The 22,321-nt window shown below is 43.6% G+C and overlaps 1 protein-coding gene across 2 annotated transcripts in view; it reads left to right on the top strand.

Annotated features, from left to right (window-relative positions):
- ZYG11A (zyg-11 family member A, cell cycle regulator) overlaps positions 1-22,321 on the top strand; it is a 62,004-nt gene that overhangs the window by 19,164 nt on the left and 20,519 nt on the right. Inside the window, exons 3-8 of one of the 2 annotated variants that reach the window (XM_025355820.1) lie at positions 600-1,351; positions 6,420-6,560; positions 9,195-9,371; positions 13,045-13,109; positions 14,386-14,485; positions 14,572-14,622. In XM_025355820.1, the coding sequence (XP_025211605.1) occupies positions 600-1,351; positions 6,420-6,560; positions 9,195-9,371; positions 13,045-13,109; positions 14,386-14,485; positions 14,572-14,622 (1,286 nt within the window). The remainder of the gene's footprint in view (positions 1-599; positions 1,352-6,419; positions 6,561-9,194; positions 9,372-13,044; positions 13,110-14,385; positions 14,486-14,571; positions 14,623-22,321) is intronic. The other variant, XM_025355821.1, reaches the window with a different exon arrangement.

Below are 22,321 nucleotides of genomic sequence, written 5' to 3' on the forward strand. Positions count from 1 at the left end.
TGAGTGATTTGCCGCTCTATGTCTTCTATTTCTTTGACATACTCACCTATTCAAGTTCCAGTTTCCTCAGCTACATAATAGTAGTAATAATAATTCCTTTATAGTATTAATGCGAAGAGTACATGAGATAATAATCTTTTTTTTTTTTTTTTTTTTGAGATGGAGTGTCGCTCTGCCGCCCAGGCTGGAGTGCAGTGGCTGGATCTCAGCTCACTGCAAGCTCCGCCTCCCGGGTTTACGCCATTCTCCTGCCTCAGCCTCCCGAGTAGCTGGGACTACAGGCGCCCGCCACCTCGCCCAGCTAGTTTTTTTGTACTTTTTAGTAGAGACGGGATTTCACCGTGTTAGCCAGGATGGTCTCGATCTCCTGACCTCGTGATCCGCCCGTCTCGGCCTTCCAAAGTGCTGGGATTACAGGCTTGAGCCGCCGTGCCCGGCCGAGATAATAATCTTATTAAAGGAGTTTAGAACAATGCTAGCACAGAGCAGTAAATGTTGTCATTATTGTTATTATTAGCGTCTGTCTTCTTTGCCACATTTTATCCTGGAAAGACATGAGATCTAGTCGTCATTACAAGTTGGTTCTGGTTCTTTTATAGGCAAGCTGACTGACAGAACAGCAAGCATTTTCCGAGGCAACCAAATGAAACTGAAGCTGGTCAATATCCAAAAAGCTAAAATCTCTACAGCTGCATTCATAAAAGCCTTCTGCCATCATAAACTCATTGAACTGAACGCTACTGCAGTGCACGCTGACCTCCCAGTTCCAGACATCATAAGTGGACTCTGCAGCAATAGCTGGATCCAGCAAAACCTCCGGTGTCTCCTGTTAGACTCGACAAGCATCCCTCAAAATTCAAGATTACTGTTCTTTAGTCAGCTCACTGGTCTTCGCATTTTAAGTGTTTTTAATGTTTGTTTTCATACCGAAGACCTGGCTAATGTTTCTCAGTTACCAAGACTGGAAAGCTTAGATATCTCTAATACTCTGGTCACTGATATTTCTGCACTGCTTACCTGTAAGGATCGATTGAAGTCTCTTACAATGCACTATCTAAAATGCCTGAGCATGACCAAACCACAAATTCTTGCAGTCATTAGGGGACTTACATGTCTGCTTCACCTTGATATTTCTGATCACAGGCAACTCAAATCAGACCTAGCTTTTCATTTGCTACAGCAGAAGGATATCCTGCCCAATGTTGTGTCATTGGATATTTCTGGGGGCAGTTGCATCACTGATGAAGCTGTAGAACTATTTATACAACAGCGGCCTGCCATGCAATTTGTGGGACTATTGGCCACGGATGCTGGCACTTCTGACTTCTTTACTACAAAGCAAGGCTTGAGGGTTTGTTCTTATCTAAATAAGTTTTGTTGCATTTGTTTAGAACATTATTAAACTTGTGCTACAGACCAGAATTTTTACCAGGTATTAGGGTTACGGAGACAGATAAAAAAATCCTTAAACAGCTTATTTAATAATTAATGATTATTGTGCACCTACTATGTGGTAGGTTGTGAGAATATTATTATTTTTTGAGATGGAGTTTTGCTCTTGTTGCCCAGGCTGGAGTGCAATGGTGCGATCTCGGCTCACTGCAACCTCCGCCTCCTGGGTTCAAGCGATTCTCCTGCCTCAGCCTCCCGAGTAGCTGGGATTACAGGCATGTGCCATCACACCTGGGTAGTTTTTTTTTTTTTTTTTTTGAGACGGAGTCTCGCTCTGTCGCCCAGGCTGGAGTACAGTGGCCGGATCTGAGCTCACTGCAAGCTCCGCCTCCCAGGTTTACACCATTCTCCTGCCTCAGCCTCCCATGTAGCTGGGACTACAGGCGCCCGCCACCTCGCCCGGCTAGTTTTTTTTTTTTTGTATTTTTTAGTAGAGACGGGGTTTCACCGGGTTAGCCAGGATGGTCTCGATCTCCTGACCTCGTGATCCGCCCATCTCGGCCTCCCAAAGTGCTGGGATTACAGGCTTGAGCCACCGCGCCCGGCCTAGTTTTGTATTTTTAATAGAGATTGGGTTTCTTCATGTTGGTCAGGCTGGTCTCAGACTCCTGACCTCAGGTGATCTGCCTGCCTCGGCCTCCCAAAGTGCTGGAATTACAGGCGTGAGCCACCGTGCCCAGCCACACGTGAGAATATAATATTAAGATATAGGCTGAGCACGGTGGCTCACGCCTGTAATCCCAGCACTTTGGGAGGCCGAGGCGGGCAGATCACTTGAGGTCAGGAGTCCGAGGCCAGCCTGGCCAACATGGTGAAACCTGGTCTGTACTAAAAATACAAAAATCAGCCTGGTGTGGTGGCGGGTGCCTATAATCCCAGCTATTTGGGAGGCTGAGGCAGGAGAATCGCTTGAACCCGGGAGGTGGAGGTTGCAGTGAGCTGAGACTGCACTACCGCTTTCCAGCCTTGCCAAAAGCGAAACTCGGTCTCAAAAGAAAAAAAGATATAGTCCCAGCCTCCATGTTGGCTTGATAATCAGGACCGTTTTTTTTTTTTTTTTTTTTTTTTTTTTTTTGCGACGGAGTATCCCTCTGTTGCCCAGGGTGGAGTGTGGTGGCACCATCTCGGCTCCTTGCCACCACACCCAGCTAATTTTTTATTTTTAGTAGAGACAGGGTTTCACCATGTTGGCCAGGCTGGTCTCGAACTCCTGACCTCAGGTGATCTGCCCCCCTCCGCCTTCCAAAGTGCTGGGATTACAGGAGTGGGGCACCATGCTCTGCATGTGGTTTTCTCCTTTCATCTTCCCATTTTACATGGATGAGGAAAGTGGAAGCTTCAGGAGGTTTAGCTACTTACCCAAAATCATGGAACTATTAAGTGGTAGAGCGGGGACCTGTGCCAAAGTATGACTCTAAAACTTGTGTTCTTTAGCTCTGAAGAGCAGAATATAATGGATAAGGTATGTGATCAACATGGCTAACATTTTTGTGTGAAGTATTGATAAGCAATTTTACATTTTGGGGTTTTTATTGTTGTTGTTCTTTGGAACATTTACATGAAACAAAAAGGAATTTTAGAAAGATTACTTAAGATGGCCTGGCATGGTGGCTCATGCCTGTAATCCCAGCACTTTGAGAGGCCGAGGCTGGTGGATCACTTGAGATCAGGAGTTCAAAACCAGCCCAGCCAACCCTGTCTCTACTAAAAATACAAAAATTAGCTGGGTGTGGTGGCACCCCCCTGTAATCCCAGCTACTCAGGAGCCTGAGCCAGGAGAATCGCTTGAACCTGGGAGGCAGAAGTTGCAGTGAGCTGAGGTCGTGCCACTGTTCTCCATCCTGGGTGACAGAGTGAGACTCTGTCTCAAAAAAAGAAGAAAGAAAATATTACCTAAGAGAAAAGTATTGAGCATTGATGAGATGATGGGATAAGTCTATAGATGCACATGGTATTCATTTTTTATTCATTAAAAAAATTTTTAAATTAAAATTTTAATTTTTTTTTTTTTTTTTTTTGAGGCGGAGTCTTCACTCTGTCGCCCAGGCTGGAGTGCAGTGGCACCATCTCGGCTCACTGCAAGCTCCGCCTCCCGGGTTCGCGCCATTCTCCTGCCTCAGCCTCTCGAGTAGCTGGGACTACAGGCGCCCGCCACCGCGCCCGGCTAATTTTTTTGTATTTTAGTAGAGACGGGGTTTCACCGTGTTAGCCAGGATGGTCTCGATCTCCTGACCTCGTGATCCGCCCGTCTCGGCCTCCCAAAGTGCAGGGATTACAGGCATGAGCCACCGCGCCCGGCCTAAATTTTAATATTTTTACAGGCAAGGTGTCACTATGTTGCATGACCTCACTACTGATTAGCATGGGAGTTTTGACCTCCATTTCTGGCCGTGATCAGTTCACCTCTCCTTAGGCAACCTGGTGGTCCCCTGCTCCTGGAAGCTTAACATTGATGCCAGGCTTGGTATGGATACCCAATTGGCATGCACACTACAGCCCAGAACTCCTGGGCTCAGGCAGTCCTCCTGCCTCAGCCTCCCAAGTAGCTGGAACTACAGACATGTGCCACTGTGCCTGGCTCATGGTGTTACTTTTGAACATACATTTAAATACATGTGGTTAGGAATATATATTTTTAAAACAGTGGTTCTTTACCTTAGATGTACATTGTAATCACTGTGGGAGCTTTACTGATGCCTGTGTCCTGTCCCCCAGAGATTGTAATTTAATTGGTCTGGGACTTGGCCTGGGCATCAGGATTTTAAAAACTCCTAGCTAATTATAATGTAGAGCCAAGGTTCAGAGCTATTATTATTATTATTTTTTGTTTTGTGGAGACAGAGTTTTGCTCTTGTTGCCCAAGGTGGAGTGCAGTGGCGCAATCTTGGCTCACTGCCACCTCCGCCTCCTGGATTCAAGCGATTTCTCCTGCCTCAGCTTCCCGAGTAGCTGGGATTACAGGCGTGCACCACCATGCCCGGCTAATTTTTTTGTATTTTTAGTAGAGGCAGAGTTTCACCATGCTAGTCAGGCTGGTCTCGAACTCCCAGACCTCAGGTGATCCACCCGCCTTGGGCTCCCGAAGCACTGGGATTACAGGCATGAGCCACCGTGCCCAGCCCAGAGCTATTGTTTTAAAAGAATTCTTTCTTTATAATCATACCTCCTTTGTTCTTCCTAGGGGAAGAGGGTAAAGTGATTTGTATACTCATTCGTTGTGTTAACATTTTATTCTTTTGATTTGAAATGAGCAATTGTTGTATTTTAATTAATTAATTAATTAATTATTTTTTTTATTGAGACAGAGTCACTCTATTGTCCAGGATGGAGTGCAGTGGCACGATCTTGGCTCACTGCAACCTCTGCTGTGAGCCGAGATCTCCAAATTTTTTTGGGGACAGTCAAGTCCTGCTCTGTCGCCCAGGCTGGAGTGCAGTGGTCCTATCTTAGCTCACCACCAAGGATTATCTCTTCCCCCTTGGATTAACTTGACATCTTTGTTGAAAATCGGGTGTCCGTATACGTGTGAGTCTATTACTGGGCTCTTTATTTTTTTTAATTTTTATTTATTTATTTTTTTGAGATGGAGTCTCGCTCTGTCACCCAGGCTGGAATGCAGTAGCACGATCTCCATTCACTGCAAGCTCTGCCTCCTGGGTTCGCACCATTCTCCTGCCTCAGCCTCCCGAGTAGCTGGGACTATAGGTGCCCACCACAATGCCCGGCCAGTTTTTTGTGTTTTTAGTAGAGATGGGGTTTCACCGTGTTAGCTAAGATAGTCTCGATCTCCTGACCTCATGATCCGCCTGCCTCGGCCTCCCAAAGTGCTGGGATTATCGGCGTGAGCCGCCTTTATCTGTTTGTCTATCTATACCAATACTATATATATGTATGTGTGTGTGTGTGTGTGTGTGTGTATATATATATATATATTTTTTTTTTTTTGAGACAGAATCTCGGTCTGTCACCCAGGCTAGAGTGCAGTGGTGTGATCTCTGCTCACTGCAACCTCCACCTCCCAGGTTCAAGTGATTCTCCTAGCTCAGCCTCCTAAGTAACTGGGACTGTAGGCATGCACCACCACGCCTAGCTAATTTTTGTACTTATTAGTAGAGATGAGGATTCACCATGTTGGCCAGGCTGGTCTTGAACTCCTGACCTCAGGTGATCTGCCCGCCTTGGCCTCCCAAAGTTTTGGGATTACAGGCCCGAGCCATCACACCCAGCCTACTGTCTTGATTACTCTAACTTTATATGAAGTCTTGAAATTAGGTAATGTGACTTCTTCAACTATGTTATTCTGTTTCATAATTGTTTTGGTTATTCTAGGTTCTTTGTATTTCCATATGAATCATAAAAACAACTTGTCAATATCTACAAAAAGGACTACTGGTATTTTAGTTGGGATTGCATTGAATCTATAGGTCAGTTTGAGGAAAATTGCCATTTAATAACGTTGAGTCTCCTGTTGTTTTGAAAAATAGAGGTGAGGTCTCACTACGTTGCCCAGGCTGATCCTAGGCTCAAGCAACCCTTGTGCCTCAGACTCCCGAAGTGTTGGGATTACAGGCATTAGCCACCATGCCTGGCACCATGCCTGGCACTAGTCTCCTGATTCTTGAACCCAGTATATCTCTGCATTTATTTAGATCTTTAATTTCTCTCAGCATATTTTGTCATGTAGCTGGGACTACAGGCGCCTGCCACCACGCCTGGCTAATTTCTGTAATTTTAGTAGAGACGGGGTTTTACCATATTGTTCAGTCTGGTCTCTAACTCCTGACCTCAGGTGAGCCACCTGCCTTAGCCTCCCAAAGTGCTGGAATTACAGGCGTGAGCCACTGCACCTGGCCAACACCTGGAACATTTCATTGAACATCTGTTATTGTCTCAAACACTGGATGCCCCAAAAACCCTGTGCTTAAAAATGAATGGTGAAACCTATTTGGTAACGTCTTTATTTTCAGGTTGCTGGAGGAGCCAGTATGAGTCAGATTTCAGAAGCTCTGAGCCGATACAGGAACAGATCATGTTTTATGAAGGAAGCCCTCTGCAGGCTATTCACAGAGACATTTTCAATGGAGGTAACCATGCCTGCTATTTTAAAGGTAATTGAAGAAAGAAAAATTTTATTATTACTTCTTAACTTGGTTCAATTAATTATTAATGAACCACACTGAATATAATAAATTATATGCTTTATTCTATAGTGAGTCAAGTGCTCTCATAGAGCAAAGAAAAGAATGTTAAGCTTAGCTGACAAAGTGTCTTTTGCTTTGAGCATCTGGATTTATGTGGAATAAATTTGAATCAAAACAGTTAAAATTTGGTCTAAGTAAGGGACTAATAGGATCATGTGGTAAGTGGCTTGGGAAAGAAAACTGCAGTTACTTATTTTTCTTTTATACATGTGTTTATTTGAAACATAGTTGTTTTTAGTGAAACATGACAATGAAAGGTCTTAAGAAAAATCTTGTCTTTTATTATTTGTAATTTTTTGCAATTCTTTAAAAATATGGATATTTCCCCAGCACTTTGAGAGGCTGAAGCGGGTGGATCACGAGGTCAAGAGATTGAGACCATCCTGGCCAACATAGTGAAACCCCATCTCTACTAAATACAATACAAAAATTAGCTGGGCATGGTGGCGCGCTCCTGTAGTCCCAGCTACTTGGGAGACTGAGGCAGGAGAATCGCTTGAGGTTGCAGTGAGCCGAGATCGCGCCACTGCACTCCCTCCTGGTGACAGAGCGAGACTCAAAAAAATATATATATATATTTTTACAGCATGGGCGATTAACTTTATTTACAGCTCAAAAGCAATAATGTATAAAGAAAAACTCTGGGTCAGCTGTGGTGGCTCATCCATGCCTGTAATCCCACCACTTTGGTTGGGAGGCCCAGATGGGAGGATTTCCTGAGGCCAAGAGTTCAAGACCATCCTGATCAACATTAGTAAGACCCTGTCTCTACAAAAATTTAGAAAAAAAAAAAATAGCTCTGGCTGGGTGCCATGGCTCACACCTGTAATCCCAGCACTTTTTGGGAGGCTGAGGTGGGCAGATCACCTGAGGTCAGGAGTTCGAGACCAGCCTGGCCAACATGGTGGAACCCCATCTCTACTAAAAATACAAAAATTAGCCAGGCTTGGTGGCAGGTGCCTGTAATCCGAGCTACTGGGGAGGCTAAGTCAGGAGAATCACTTGAACTTAGGAGACGGAGGTTGCAGTGAGCCGAGATGATGCCACTGCACTCCAGCCTGGGCGACAGAGTGAGACTCTGTCTCAAAAAAAAAAAAAAAAAAAAAATTAGCTGGGCATGGTTGCACATGCCTATAGTCCCAGCTACTTGGGTGACTGACATTGGAGGACTTTGTGAGCTGAGGAATTTGAGGCTGCTACAGTAAGCTATGATGGTGCCACTATACTCCAGCCTGGGTAACAGAGCAAGATCCCAACTCGAAAAAATAAATAAAAAATTCTGGGCCTTTTTTTCCATCTGTAAGGAAGAGATTGAATTAAATGTTCTTCTGTTTTTGTTTGTTTGTTTTTGTTGTTGTTCTTTGAGACAGGGTCTCACTCTGTTGCCCAGGCTGGAGTGCAGTGGCATGATATGGTCTCAGCTAACTGCAGTCTTGACCTCCTGGGCTCAAGTGATCCTCCTGCCTCAGCCTCCTGAGTAGCTGGGACTATAGGCGTGCCCCACCATGCCTGGCTATTTTTTTGTTTTTTCTATAAAGATGAGGTCTTACTATGTTGCCTAGGCTGAATTTAGATGTTCTAAATTTCTTTTCATGCTAAGATTCTATAATTTTTGTGAAAATCACATTTCTTTTGGTTTCTGGATTTCTAAATTGCAGATGATGGCAATCTAATGAAACTGAAAAATCAATTTAGCAATATACAAAAAAATGTCATTTTCCATAGCAGAAGTATATCCCAGGTCTGTCTCTAGTAGAGGAAACAGATCACAGTGTCCCTGAATGGCAGAGCAGGTGGGGTCTAAGCTTGGAACAATGCCTTCATTTTACATTTGTGTTCTAGGTCTTCCACAGTATAGCTTCAAGTTACCTAATGTTTTGTTTTACTATGTTTCAAATTCTTCTCTGTTGGTGGATTTATCCCATCCTTTTTTTCCACTTTGTTTTTCTTTATCACGCTTCTTTTCCCTAGGAATACCCTGTCCATTCTGCCCCCACATTTATCTCCTCCTGTGTAAATCCTGAGACTCTGCCTAAATGTGCTCTCTCAATGAGTTCTTTTGATTCTCTCCCAGAAATGACCACTCTCTCCATAATTACTGTCCTCAGACATCACTTCATTGATGCGTCTTTTATGGTGCTTTTCTTCCATTTTATTTTTTTGGCATTTCTCACAGTGTTATTACTCTCACAAGGCTTTATGCTAATGAGTAGCTCTCACTCATGTTTGTGTCCCCTGCAGCACCTGTCACAGTAGCTTGTATGGAGTGAGGCTCAATAAATGATTTTGAGTTAATTTCACAGATAAAGAAACAGAGGTCTTGAGAAAGGAAGTGACTTGGCCAAAGTCACACAGATAGTGACTCCATTTGGATTAGAAGGCTTTACTGTAATACTCTGATGTACTAAAGAATAAATGCTTGGAGTAGGGAAAATCTGTTCCTGTCCCAATAAACGAAGATTTCTGCCAACCAAAACATGGACAAGACAGCATAGAGAATATTAGTGGCATCATATGCACTAAAAACAAGTTCATCTTCAGCTTGTGGCTGTAGGAATGAGGAATCACCCGTTGGATTTGCCAGTGCAGTTCACAGCCAGTGCTTGCGCTCTCAACCTAACACGCCAGGGCCTGGCCAAGGGGATGCCTGTTCGCCTGTTGTCAGAGGTCACCTGTCTACTTTTCAAGGCTCTGAAAAATTTCCCCCATTACCAGCAGGTAATTTCAATTGAATATTTGTTTGTGCTTTTTTTGTTGTTGTTGATACAGAGTCTAAGCTCTGTTGCCCAGGCCAGAGTGCAGTGGCACTGTTTGTTTTTGGTTTTTTTTGTTGTTTGTTTGTTTTAAAGACAGAGTCTCTCTTTGTCGCCCAGGCTGGAGTGCAGTGGCATGATCTCGGTTCACTGTGACCTCTGTCTCCCGGATTCAAGCAATTTTCCTGCCTCAGCCTCCTTAGTAGCTGGGATTACAGGCGTGCACCACCACGCCCAGCTAACTTTTGTATTTTTAGTAGAGATGGGTTTCACCATGTTGGTCAGGCTGATCTCAAACTCCTGACCTCGTGAGCCACCATGTGTGGCAGACAATTTGTGTTTTTTAACTTTAGGATAAATATGTGAAAAATATATTATTTAGTTCTGGTTTTTCGCCCTATTAGAGAAAGAGAATAGATAAAGGAGTTTGTGTTTGTTATAGAAAAAATAGGAAATATAGATAAGCAGTGAGGTTAAAATTTTCTTTTTCTTTTTCCTTTTTTTTTTTTTTTTTTTTGAGAGATTTTCACTCTTGTTGCCCAGGCTGGAGTGCAGTGGTGTGATCTCGGCTCACTGCAACCTCTGCCTCCCGGGTTCAAGCGATTCAGCTGGGCCTACATGTGCATGCCACCACAGCTGGCTAATTTTTTTTTTTTTTTTTTTTTTTGGGATAGTCTTGCTATGTCACCCAGGTTGGAGTGCCGTGGCGCGATCTTGGCTCACTGCAAGCTCCACCTCCCAGGTTCATGCCATTCTGCTGCCTCAGCCTCTCCAGCAGCTGGTGGCCTCTCCTGCCACCACACCCGGTTAATTTTTTTTTTTTTTTTTTTTTTGTATTTTTAGTAGAGACGGGGTTTCACCGTCCGTGTTAGCCAGAATGGTCTTGATCTCCTGACCTCGTGATCTGCCCGCCTCGGCCTCCCAAAGTGCTGAGATTACAGGCGTGAGCCGCCACACCCAGCCAGTTAATTCTTTTGTATTTTTAGTAGAGATGGGGTTTCACCATGTTGGTCCATCTGGTCTCAAACTCCAGACCTCAGTATTACAGGTGTGAGCCATTGCTCCCAACCTGAGGTTAATATTTTTAAAATCTCTCATAAACCTACTGCCCAGAAACATCTATTAACACTTTATTGTTTAGACCTTTACCTCACCCTACACATGAAAATTAAGCTGAATTGAATCATACATCTAAATATAAAAGTAAAGCTGGGCTTAGTGGCTCATTCCTATAATGCCAGCACTTTGGGAGACCAAGAGAGCAGGCTCACTTGAGGCTAGGAGTTTATGATTAGCCTGGGCAACATAGCGAGACCCAGTCTTTACTAAAAATAAAAAATAAAAATTGGCTGAGCATGGTGGCAAGCATCTGTAGTCCTTGCTACTCGGGAGACTGAGGTAGGAGGATTACTTGGAGTTGGAAGCTGCAGTGAGCTTTGATCTGAGCCACTACACTCCAGCCTGGGCAACAAAGCCAAGACCCTGTCTAACAAAAACCTTGTCTAAACAAGACCCTGTGCCTGGCCTACAAAAATAGACAGACAAAAAAGAAAAGAATAAAACTTTAGCAAAACATAAGAGAAAACATTTGTGACCTTGGGGTAAGTAAAGATATCTTAGGATATGAAAAGCACATTATAAAAGAAAAAAATGAAAGTTCATCAAAATTAAAAGCTGTTCTTTCTCACACACACACATGTATATACACACACTTTTTTTTTTTTTTTTTTTCTTTGTGAGTCTCGCTCTGTTGCCTAGGCTGGAGTGCAGTGGTGCGATCTTGGCTCACTGCAATCTCCGTCTCCTGGGTTCATGCCATTCTTCTGCCTCAGCCTCCCAAGTAGCTGGGACTACAGGCGCCCGCCACCATGCCCAGCTAATTTTTTTTTTTTTGTATTTTTAGTAGAGATAGGGTTTCACTGTGTTAGCCAAGATGGTCTCGATCTCCTGACCTCGTGATCTGCCCGCCTCGGCCTTCCAAAGTGCTGGGATTATAGTCGTGAGCCACCGTGCCTGGCCTACACACATTTTCATTTTTATTATTTTTTTTGAGATGAAGTCTCACTCTGTTGCCCAGGCTGGAGTGCAGTGGCATGATCTTGGCTCACTGCAACCTCTGCCTCCTGCCTCAGCCTCTCGAGTAGCTGGGATTACAGGTGCACACCACCATGCCTGGCTGATTTTGTATTTTTAGTATAGATGCGGTTTCACCATGTTGGCCAGGCTGGTTTCGAACTGCTGACCTCAGGTGATCACCTACCTTGGCCTCCCAGAGTGCTGGGATTACAGGAGTGAGCCACCATGCCTGGCCCCCTCCCCAACACATTTTTAAAGTGAAAAGGTAGATGATGGACTGGGAAACATGTTCATTTTATATATATGAGAATCGACTTCATTCAGAGTATCTAAAGAACTCAACTTGTCAATACAGTACAAATAAACCAGTTACAAAAATGATCAAAGAATTTGAACAGTTTGGTAGTTTCTTTAGAAGTTAAATATATACTTTATAAACTACCTAGTCATTCCACTCCTAGGTATTTATTGAAGATAAATGAAAGCATGTATCCATATAAAGATATTTACATGAATGTTCATGGTACCTTTAATTGCCAAAAACTTGAAACATACCAAATGCCCAACAACAGGTGAATAGACACATTGTAACAAATCTATTTAGGGAAACACTGGTTGGCACACAAAGAGATGAAGTACTGATATCTGCAGTGTAGATGACACTCAAAAATGTTATATGCTTAGCAAAACAGGCCAAACTCAAAAGAGCAGAACCACATGATTCCATTTACATAACACCTTAAAAAAACTAATCTATAATGATTGCAATTTTCCAAGGATAGGGTTACAGGGTTGAGACTGACTGGAAGAGGGGACAGTGGAACTCTCTGGGGAGATAGAAGTATTATATCTTGATTGTAGCAGTGGTTACACAGGGGTATACATTTGTGAAATCTAATTCAAATGTGTACTTTGTAAAGGGAGTTGATTTTTTAAAAAATACAATTAGGCGGCCGGGCGCGGTGGCTCGAGCCTGTAATCCCAGCACTTTGGGAGGCCGAGACGGGCAGATCACGAGGTCAGGAGATCGAGACCATGCTGGCTAACACGGTGAAACCCCGTCTCTACTAAAAAATACAAAAAATTAGCCGGGCGAAGTGGCGGGCGCCTGTGGTCCCAGCTACTCGGGAGGCTGAGGCGAGAGAATGGCGTGAACCCGGGAGGCGGAGCTTGCAGTGAGCTGAGATCCGGCCACTGCACTCCTGCCTGGGCGACAGAGCGAGACTCCGTCTCCAAAAAAAAAAAAAAACAAAACAAAACAAACAAACAAAAAAAAATACAATTAGGAAGGTGGTTTTCCTCATTTATTTCTACCTTACTTTTAAAGTTGGAAAATCCTACTCAGTCTTCATTCCCTCATGACAGTCATCAGTTATAGCATTAAATGAAAATTGTGGATAGGGACAGGTATTTTCTTATGAGCTCTCAATAAGAGCTTTTGAGCTTTTCTTATGAGCTCTCAATAAGAAAAGCTCACTGGTAATACTTCCAAATACATAGAATCTTTGTTTAGAATGGAATGTTACATTTGTTCAAAATTATTTTTCTTTATTCTCTAAAAGTTACAGAAGAATTGTCTTCTCTCCTTAACCAATTCCAGGATTCTTGTGGATGTTCCGTTTGACAGGCAAGTATAAGACTTGGTCATTTGATTGGGGTGTTGGCCTTTGGTTATTAAATGCAGGGGCCTGATTAAGGCTGGTATAAGCTGTTTGGAGAGAAGGTTCTGTTGAGCTTCTTCCACATAGAAGTGATTAGAAGTACCCTACTTGAAAATGTCTCCTAAAGTGATTCCAGTACAGGATAGTGGGTAAGAACAGGTTCCGAGAGCCAAACATACTTGGACTTAAGATCTAGCCCTTTCATTATCTTTGCTTATAAGTTTCCTCATTTGTTAAATAATGCCTCTTACCATCATTAGATACGATAGTGTCTGTAAAGTACAGGCTATTCTAAAGAATATTAGTAATAGGCCGGGCGCAGTGGCTCACGCCTGTAATCCCAGCACTTTGGGAGGCCGAGGCGGGTGGATCACGAGGTCAGGAGATCGAGATCACCCTGGCCAACATGGTGAAACCCCATCTCCACTAAAAATACAAAAATTAGCTGGGCATGGTGGCGGGCACCTGTAGTCCCAGCTACTTGGCAGGCTGAGGCAGGAGAATCGCTTGAACCCCGGAGGCGGAGGTTGCAGTGAGCCGAGATCACACCATTGCACGCCATCCTGGGCGACAGAGCGAGACTCCATCTCAAAAAAAAAAAAAAAAAGAAAGAAAAAAAGAAAAAGAATATTAGTAATTTATTCATTTTGTTATGTAATTATTATTTTAATAGTAATTTACTTTTTAATTATTTAGAAAATCATCATGATCCTAGCCATTCCAGAAGGATTTCCCTTGAGGCTTTAGCAGTCTCTCAGATTCACAAGTTTTAAAACATTTATAGTAGCTGACATAAAAGAGCAGAGAAATGAGGCACAAGCTAACAAGAGCAAAGCCCCTGATTTGTGAATACAAGGTTTAGGCTCAGTCACTTTGTAACTGAGTGATGTTTGCTGCAGCATTTTAGCATTGTCTGCTACTCAAATTACAAATTGCTACCACTCTGGAAATTCTCTTTCTTTTTCAGACCCATCGTAGTAGAAACTGGATGATAAATACATTTTTTCTTAGATTTGCTCATCTATATGTAAATTCTGTGTATTTTGCTCACATTCTTATTTGCATACTCTCCTATCCCCTGCCTGGTCTCTCTGCCAAATGCTCTTGGTTTTCATAGTTGAGGATGTAAAAGTCCAAGACTGTTTTTGTTATAGAATTACTCGGAGAATGCCAAATGATTTCTTCTGTGTAGTTTCACAAACTTTCTATATAGTTGTGAGAAAAATCAATACTGCTTTTCAGGTTTGATGCTGCCAAGTTTGTCATGAGATGGCTCTGTAAGCATGAAAACCCCAAGATGCAAACAATGGCAGTGAGTGTCACCTCTATTCTAGCTCTGCAGGTATGTGATTTCTTAAAGGCAAGATTTCTGTCTCTAGTTTTTATACAGGTTCCATAGTTCACTTGAGTCTTTGTGTTTGCTTACAGCTCTCACCTGAGCAAATGGCACAGCTTGAAGAGCTCTTCATGGCAGTTAAGGTAGGTTCCTTATCATGTTCATAACCTTTTTTTTTTTTTTTTTTTTTAAGTCAAATTTATTGTAGCTCAAAAAAAAATCAAATCATTCCAAAAGGCCTATTAAAGTGAGAAATCTGAAAGACTTTCTCCCCAGAAGAAACTTTCTAATTTTGTAGCTATTTCTTTTGATATATACCTCTACATATCTTTTTTTTTTTTTTTTTTTTTTGAGACAGAGTCTCACTCTGTTGCCCAGGCTGGAGTGCAGTGGTGCGATCTTGGCTCACTGCAACCTCTGCCTCCCAGATTCAAGCGATTCTCCTGCCTCACCCTCCTGAGTAGCTGGGATTATAGGCATCCCACACCCGGCTAATTTTTGTATTTTTAGTAGAGATGGGGTTTCACCATGTTGGACAGGCTGGTCTTGAACTCCTGACCTCGTCATCTGTGTGCCTAGGCATCCCAAAGTGCAGGGATTACAGGCATGAGCCACCACGCCTGGCCATACCTCCACATTTCTAAATAAAATGCTTATACTATAGTTTCTTGATTGAGTAGTTTTAGGTGTTACTGATTTTGCTACTACTACGGTAGGTAAGAACTTAGCTCTCCTACATATCTTTCTACAAATTACTTCCTCCTCAAGTCCCCAACAAATTTATATCACAATTTAAAATAAATCATTAATCAGTATTTATGTTATGATTATGTTAACATCGTTCACTAAAAAATTTATATCATGGCCGGGCGCGGTGGCTCAAGCCTGTAATCCCAGCACTTTGGGAGGCCGAGACAGGCGGATCACAAGGTCAGGAGATCAAGACCATCCTGGCTAACACGGTGAAACCCCGTCTCTACTAAAAAATACGAAAAACTAGCCGGGCGAGGTGGCGGCCGCCTGTAGTCCCAGCTACACGGGAGGCCGAGGCAGGAGAATGGCGTAAACCCGGGAGGTGGAGCTTGCAGTGAGCTGAGATCCGGCCACTGCACTCCAGCCTGGGCGACAGAGCGAGACTCCGTCTCAAAAAAAAAAAAAAAAAAAAATTTATATCATTGGGCCGGGCGTGGTGGCTCACGCCTTTATTCCCAGCACTTTGGGAGGCTGAGGCGGGTGGATCACAAGTCAGGAGATCGAGACCATCTTGGACAATGTGGTGAAACCCCCTCTCTACTAAAAATACAAAAATATAAAAATTAGATGGTTGTGGTGGTGCATGCCTGTAATCCTAGCTACGTGGGAGACTGAGGCATGAGAACTGTTTGAACCCAGGAGGTGGAGGTTGCAGTGAGCTGAGATCGCACAGGTGCACTCCAGCCTGGTGACAGAGTAAGACTGTCTCAAAAAAAAAAAAAACAAACAAAAAAAACATTGTTTTATTCTGTACTTTTTATTTTTATTTTATTATATGAATTTTTTTCCTCTTGTCGCTCAGGCTAGTGTGCAATGGCACGATCTCGGCTCACTGTAATCTCTGCCTCCTGGGTTCAAGCAATTCTCCTGCCTCAGCCTCCCAAATAGCTGGGATTACAGGCATGTGCCACCACGCCCGGCCAATTTTGTATTTTTTGTAGAGACAGGGTTTCACTATGTTGGTCAGGCTGTTCTTGAACTCCTGACCCTCAGGTGATCCACCCAACTCAGCTTTCCAGAGTGCTGGGTTTACAGGTGTGAGCTGCCGCACTCAGCCTGTTATATGAATTTTTATCATTAATGTCTCAGCATATTTTTGTACTTTTTTTTTATGGCATTTGAGCCATCTTTTTTTTTTTTTTTTTTTTTTGAGCTGTGTGGTCTCTCTTTGTAGCCCACGCTGGAGTGCAGTGGCATGATGATGGCTCACTGCAGCCCCGACTTCCTGGACTCAAGTGATCCTCCCACCTTAGCCTCCCAAGTAGTTGGGGACACAGGTGCATGCCACCAAATGACTGGCATATATATATATTTCTTTTTTTTTTTTTTGAGATGGAGTCTCCCTCTGTCGCCCAGGCTGGAGTGCAGTGGCCGGATCTCAGCTCACTGCAAGCTCCACCTCCCAGGTCTACGCCATTCTCCTGCCTCAGCCTCCCCAGTAGCTGGGACTACAGGCGCCCGCCACCTTGCCCGGCTAGTTTTTTGTATTTTTTTAGTAGAAGACGGGGTTTCACCGTGTTAGCCAGGCTAGTCTCGATCTCCTGACCTTGTGATCCGCCCGTCTCGGCCTCCCAAAGTGCTGGGATTACAGGCTTGAGCCACCGCGCCCGGCCATATATATATATTTCTTTTAGTTACTTGTAGAGATGACGTCTTACTGTGTTGCCCAGGCTGGTCTTAAATTCCTGGGCTCAAGTGGTTCTCCTATCTTGGCCTTCCAAAGTGCTGGGATTACAGGTTTGAGCCACCGCAACTGGCCTTTTTTTCTTTTTCCTCAAGAGTTATTTATTTATATATTTATTTTTGAGATGGAGTCTCACTCTGTCGCCCAGGCTGGAATGCAGTGGTGCAGTCTCAGCTCGCTGCAACCTCTGCCTTCCGGGTTCAAGCGATTCTCTTGCCTCAGCCTCCTGAGTAGCTGGGATTACAGGAGCGCACCACCACGACTGGCTGATTTTTATATTTTTAGTAGAGACAGGGTTTCACTATGTTGGTCAGGCTGGTCTCCAACTGACCTTGTGATCCGTCCACCTTGGCCTCCCAAAGTGCTGGGATTACAGGAGTGAGCCACCATGCCCAGCCGAATCATTTATGTTTTTTGTAAACTGTCTGTGGCTTTTTTCTACTTTACAGGATTTTTTTATACATTAAGGAAACAAGCCTTTGACTATGATATTGGAATGCATGTATTTTCTCCCATTTTGCTGTTTATTTTTAATTCATTTATGGGATGTTTTATGATGCAATAATTTTTTATTTTCATGTAGTTGAATTCATTCTCTTTTATTGTGCATCTGGGATTGATGGCGCACTGCAAAGTATTTCCCTCTATCATGAAGTATTTAAAAAATTTCTTTGTTTTGTTTTGTTTGAGAGACTTGATCTCATCGTGTGCTGAAGCTGGTGTGTAGTGGCAAGTGGTATGATCATGGTTCATTGCAGCTTTATCCTCCTGGGCTCAAGCGACCCTCTTGAGTAGCTGTGTTGGTAGCCACCACATTCAGCCTCCTCACGTTTTTAATCCTATGATTTCTGTTCTTTCTTTTTTTCCTTTGGAATTGTTTTGAGATGTTGGGTCAGTTCAAGTTTTCTTCTCTGTGTTTCTACTTGCCTTTGCACTCTTTATGCTACCTTTATCATATTAAATTCCCCCGTATATATCTATGTTTGGACTTTATTCTGTTCCATTAATTTGCATGTCTGTCTACTCACTAACTTTTATCTCTTTTTTTTCTTTTTTCTTTCTTTTTTTTTTTTTTTTTTGAGACGGAGTCCCGCTCTGTCACCAGGCTAGAAGTGCAGTGGCACCATCTCGGCTCACTGCAACCTCTGCGTCCTGGGTTCAAGTGATTCTCCTGCCTCAGTCTCCTGAGTAGCTGGGATTAGAGGCGTGTGCCACCACACCCTGCTAATTTTTGTATTTTTAGTAGAGATGGGGTTTTACCATTTTGGTCAGCCTGGTCACTAACTTTATCAATACTTAAATATTTAAGATCTGTCCTCAGATTTCTTTCAGTTATCCTTATTTATTTGTTTTTTCTGTGCAGACACCAGAATTGGCTTCCTGTTTCTGAGGGGAAAAAACCCATTTTCTTTGGGATTGTATTATAGATTGATGTAGAAAAATTGACATCCTGTAATTTCTCCTATCTTGGAACAAGAGTGTGTTTATTCAAGTCTTTCATGTCCTCCAGAAGTATGCTCAAGTGTTTGTCATGTTATTATATGCTTCTTACATTTATTCTAAGGGTTTTACTTTTTGCATTGCTGTTACGGGTGGAATCTTGTGCTTATGAATATCTAATATCTAGTGTTAGGTTTATTTTGTCTTGTTAGCTTGTATGTCTTTTTACAATAGAGATGAAATCAAGAATAAAAATCAAGAGTGATTTTGGATGTTTTCATTACTGAGATGCTTGAGATGTCAAGAAGGCAGTTTGAATTTTTTTTTGAGACAGAGTCTGCCTCTGTCGCCAAGGCTGAAGTGCAGTGGCCCCATCTTGGCTCACTGCAACCTCCACCTCCTGAGTTCAAGCCATTCTCCTGCCTCAGCCTTCCGAGTAACTGGGATTACAGGTGTGTGCCACCATGCCCGGCTAATATTTTTGTATCTTTAGTAGAGATGAGGTTTCACCATGTTGACCAGGCTGGTCTCGAACTCCTGACTTCAGGTGATTCACCCGCCTTGGTCTCCCAAAGTGCTGGGATTACAGGCGTGAGCCACTGCACCTGGCCCCGTTTGAATTTTTAGTACAGATGGGGTTTCACCGTGTTGGCCAGGCTGATCTCGAACTCCTGACCTCAGGTGATCCACCCGCCTTGGCCTCCCAAAGTGCTGGGATTTTAAGTGTGAACCTCCACACCCGGCAAGATTTCTCTCAAAATGTTACTGCTCATTGATAATGCACCAGCCACCCAAGAGTTCTGATGGAGATGTACAAGCAAGGAAGTTAATATTTTCCTGCTTGTTATACAGTATCCATTCTGCAGCCCATTAATCAGAGAGTAATTTAGTAATTTATTATTTATTAATTATATTATTTATTTATCATTTAAGAAACATTTTGTGGCCCGGTGTGGTGGCTCACACCTGCAATCCCAGCATTTTGGGAGGCCGAGGCAGGCAGATCATTGTGGTCAGGAGTTTCAGACTGGCCTGGCCAACATGGTGAAACCCCATCTCTATTAAAAATACAAAAAAATTAGCCCAGCATGGTGACACATGCCTGTAATCCTAGCCACTCAGGAGGCTGAGGTGGGAGGATCGCTTGAACCTGGGAAGTGGAGGTTGCAGTGAGCCGAGATTGAGCCACTGTACTTCAGCATAGGTCGTGACAGAGTGAGACTCTGTCTCGAAAAAGAAAAGAAAGAAAAAAGAAACATTTTATAAGGCTAGACCTGCCATAGATAGGGATTCCCCTGACGAATTTGGACAAAGTAAACTGAAAACCTTTTGAAAGGATTCACCATTCTAGATACCATTAAGAAAATACATAGCGGTAGCTCGTGTCTGTAATTCTAGCACTTTGGGAGGCCAAGGGGAGCAGATTACTTGAGGCCAGGAATTTGAGACCAGCCTGGGCAACATGGCGAAACCCTGTCTCTACAAAATGTTAGCCAGGAATGGTGGCATGCATTTGTACTCTCAGCTACTTAGGAGGCTGAGATGGGAAGATCACTGGAACCCTAGGAGATTGAAGCTGCAGTGAGCGGTGATTGTGCCATTGCACTCCAGCCTGGGTGACAGAGACAGACAAACAAAAAGAGTATTCATGATTCTTGGGAGGAGGTCAAAATATGAACATTACCAGGAGTTCAGAAGTTGGTTGGAACCCTTGTGAATAACTTTGATGGGTCCAATTCTTTAGTGGAAGGAGTAACTGTAGATGCCAAGAGAACTAAAATTATAAATGGAGCCTGGAGATGTGACTGAATTGCTGCAATCTAAAACTTTAACACATGAAGAATTGCTTGTTAGGGAAGAGCAAAGACGTACTTTGAGATGGAATCTAGTTCTGGTGAAGATTCTGTGAACATTGTTGGAATGACAACAAAGGACTTTGACTTATTATATAAACCTAGTTGGGGCCGGGCACGGTGGCTCAAGCCTGTAATCCCAGCACTTTGGGAGGCTGAGACGGGCGGATCACGAGGTCAGGAGATCGCGACCATCCTGGCTAACATGGTGAAACCCCATCTCTACTACAAAAAAAAAAATACAAAAAATTAGCCGGCGAGGTGGCAGGCGCCTGTAGTCCCAGCTACTCGGGAGGCTGAGGCGGGAGAATGGTGTAAACCCGGGAGGTGGAGCTTGCAGTGAGCTGAGATCCGGCCACTGCACTCCAGCCTGGGCGACAGAGCGAGACTCCATCTCAAAAAAAAAAAAAAAAAAAAAAAAAGAACTAGTTGGATGAGACAGCAGCAGAGTTTGAGAGGATTGACTCCAAATTTGAAAGAAGTTACACGGTGGTTCATGCCTGTAATCCCAGCACTTTGGGAGGCCGAGGAGGGCGGATCACGAGGTCAAGAAATCCAGACCAGCCTGGCCAACATGGTGAAACCCTGTCTCTACTAAAACTACAAAAATTAGCCAGGCGTGGTAGCGTGTGCCTGTAATCCCAGCTACTCAGGAGGCTGAGGCAGGAGAATCACTTGAACCCAGGAGGCAGAGGTTGCAGTGAGCCGAGATCGTGCCACTGCACTCCATCCTGGGCGACAAGAGTGAAACTTTGTCTCAAAAAAAAAAAAAAAAAAAAGAGAAGGTCTTTCTTGAAAGGAAGGGTCAATTGATGGGGCAAACATCATTGCTATCTTAAGAAATTGCCAGCAGCCATCAACATTGAGGCAAGACCCTCCACCAGCAAAGAGATTACCACTTGCTGAAGGCTCAGGTGATTTAGCATTTTTAATCTATATATATACATATTTTTTAAGGTAGAGTCTGTTACCCAGGCTGGAGTGCAGTAGTGGGGACCCATCTCAAGTGCAGCTTCGACCTCCTGGGCTGAAGTGATCTTCCTGCCTCAGCCTCCTGAGTAGGTGGGGCCACCGGTGCATATCACCACACCCAGATAAAATTTTACATTTTTTTTGATAGAGATAGGGTCTAGCCACGTCACTCAGGTTGGTCTCGAGCTCCTGGACTTAAGCGATTCTCCTGCCACTGCCTCCCAAAGTGCTATGATTAAAGGCGTGAGCTGCTGCGCCCAGCCATAAAATATTTTTAAATTAAAGTATCTACATTGGGCTGGGTGTGGTGGCTCATGCTGTAAGCCCAGCACCTTAGGAGGCTGAGGCGGGCGGATCACGTGAAGTCAGGAGTTTGAGACCAGCCTGGCCAACATGGTGAAACCCCATCTCTACTAAAAATACAAAAACTAGTCGGGCGTGGTGGCACGGGCCTGTAATCTCAGCTACTTGGGAGGCTGAGGCAGGAGAATCCCTTGAACCCGGGAAGTGGATATTGAAGTGAGCTGAGATCATGCCACTGTACTCCAGCCTTGGCAACACAGTGAGACTGTCTCAAAAAAAACGGTATCCACATTGTTTTTTAGACATAGTGCTATTGCACACTTAGCAGACTACATTATAGTGTAAATATAGCTTTTGTAGGCAGTGGGAAAACAAATTTGTGTAACTTGTTATTTGTTATTTTATTGTGGTAGTCTGGAATTGAACCTATAGTCTCTCCTAGATGTGCCTGTTTACTGGTGGGGGGGGGGGGGGGGGAAGGATGAACCAGAAAAGGAGATTGAGCAGGAGCATCCAAAGTGCATTAGAAGCAAAACCAAGAGAGGGTGTTTTAGAATCTAAGAGGAATGTTTCAGGAAAAATTGGGCCATTATATCAAATACTACTGAGTGGTGGAGTGACATGAGGACAGAGCTGACCATTGGATTTGGTGAGAGGAAGTCATTAGTCAACTTGCTTATTTCAGTGGGGTGGTAGGCCAAAACCTGATTGGAGCAGGATGAAATAGCAAATGGGAGGTGAGAAATGGATGTAACTTTTTGATATAATTTAATGAGAGGGAAAGCAGAGGTGGGGTCAGTCTTTAAAAAGATCGACTACAGGCCAGGCGCGGTGGCT

The sequence above is a fragment of the Theropithecus gelada genome, chromosome 1, assembly GCF_003255815.1.
Source record: "Theropithecus gelada isolate Dixy chromosome 1, Tgel_1.0, whole genome shotgun sequence".
NCBI lineage: Eukaryota > Metazoa > Chordata > Mammalia > Primates > Cercopithecidae > Theropithecus > Theropithecus gelada.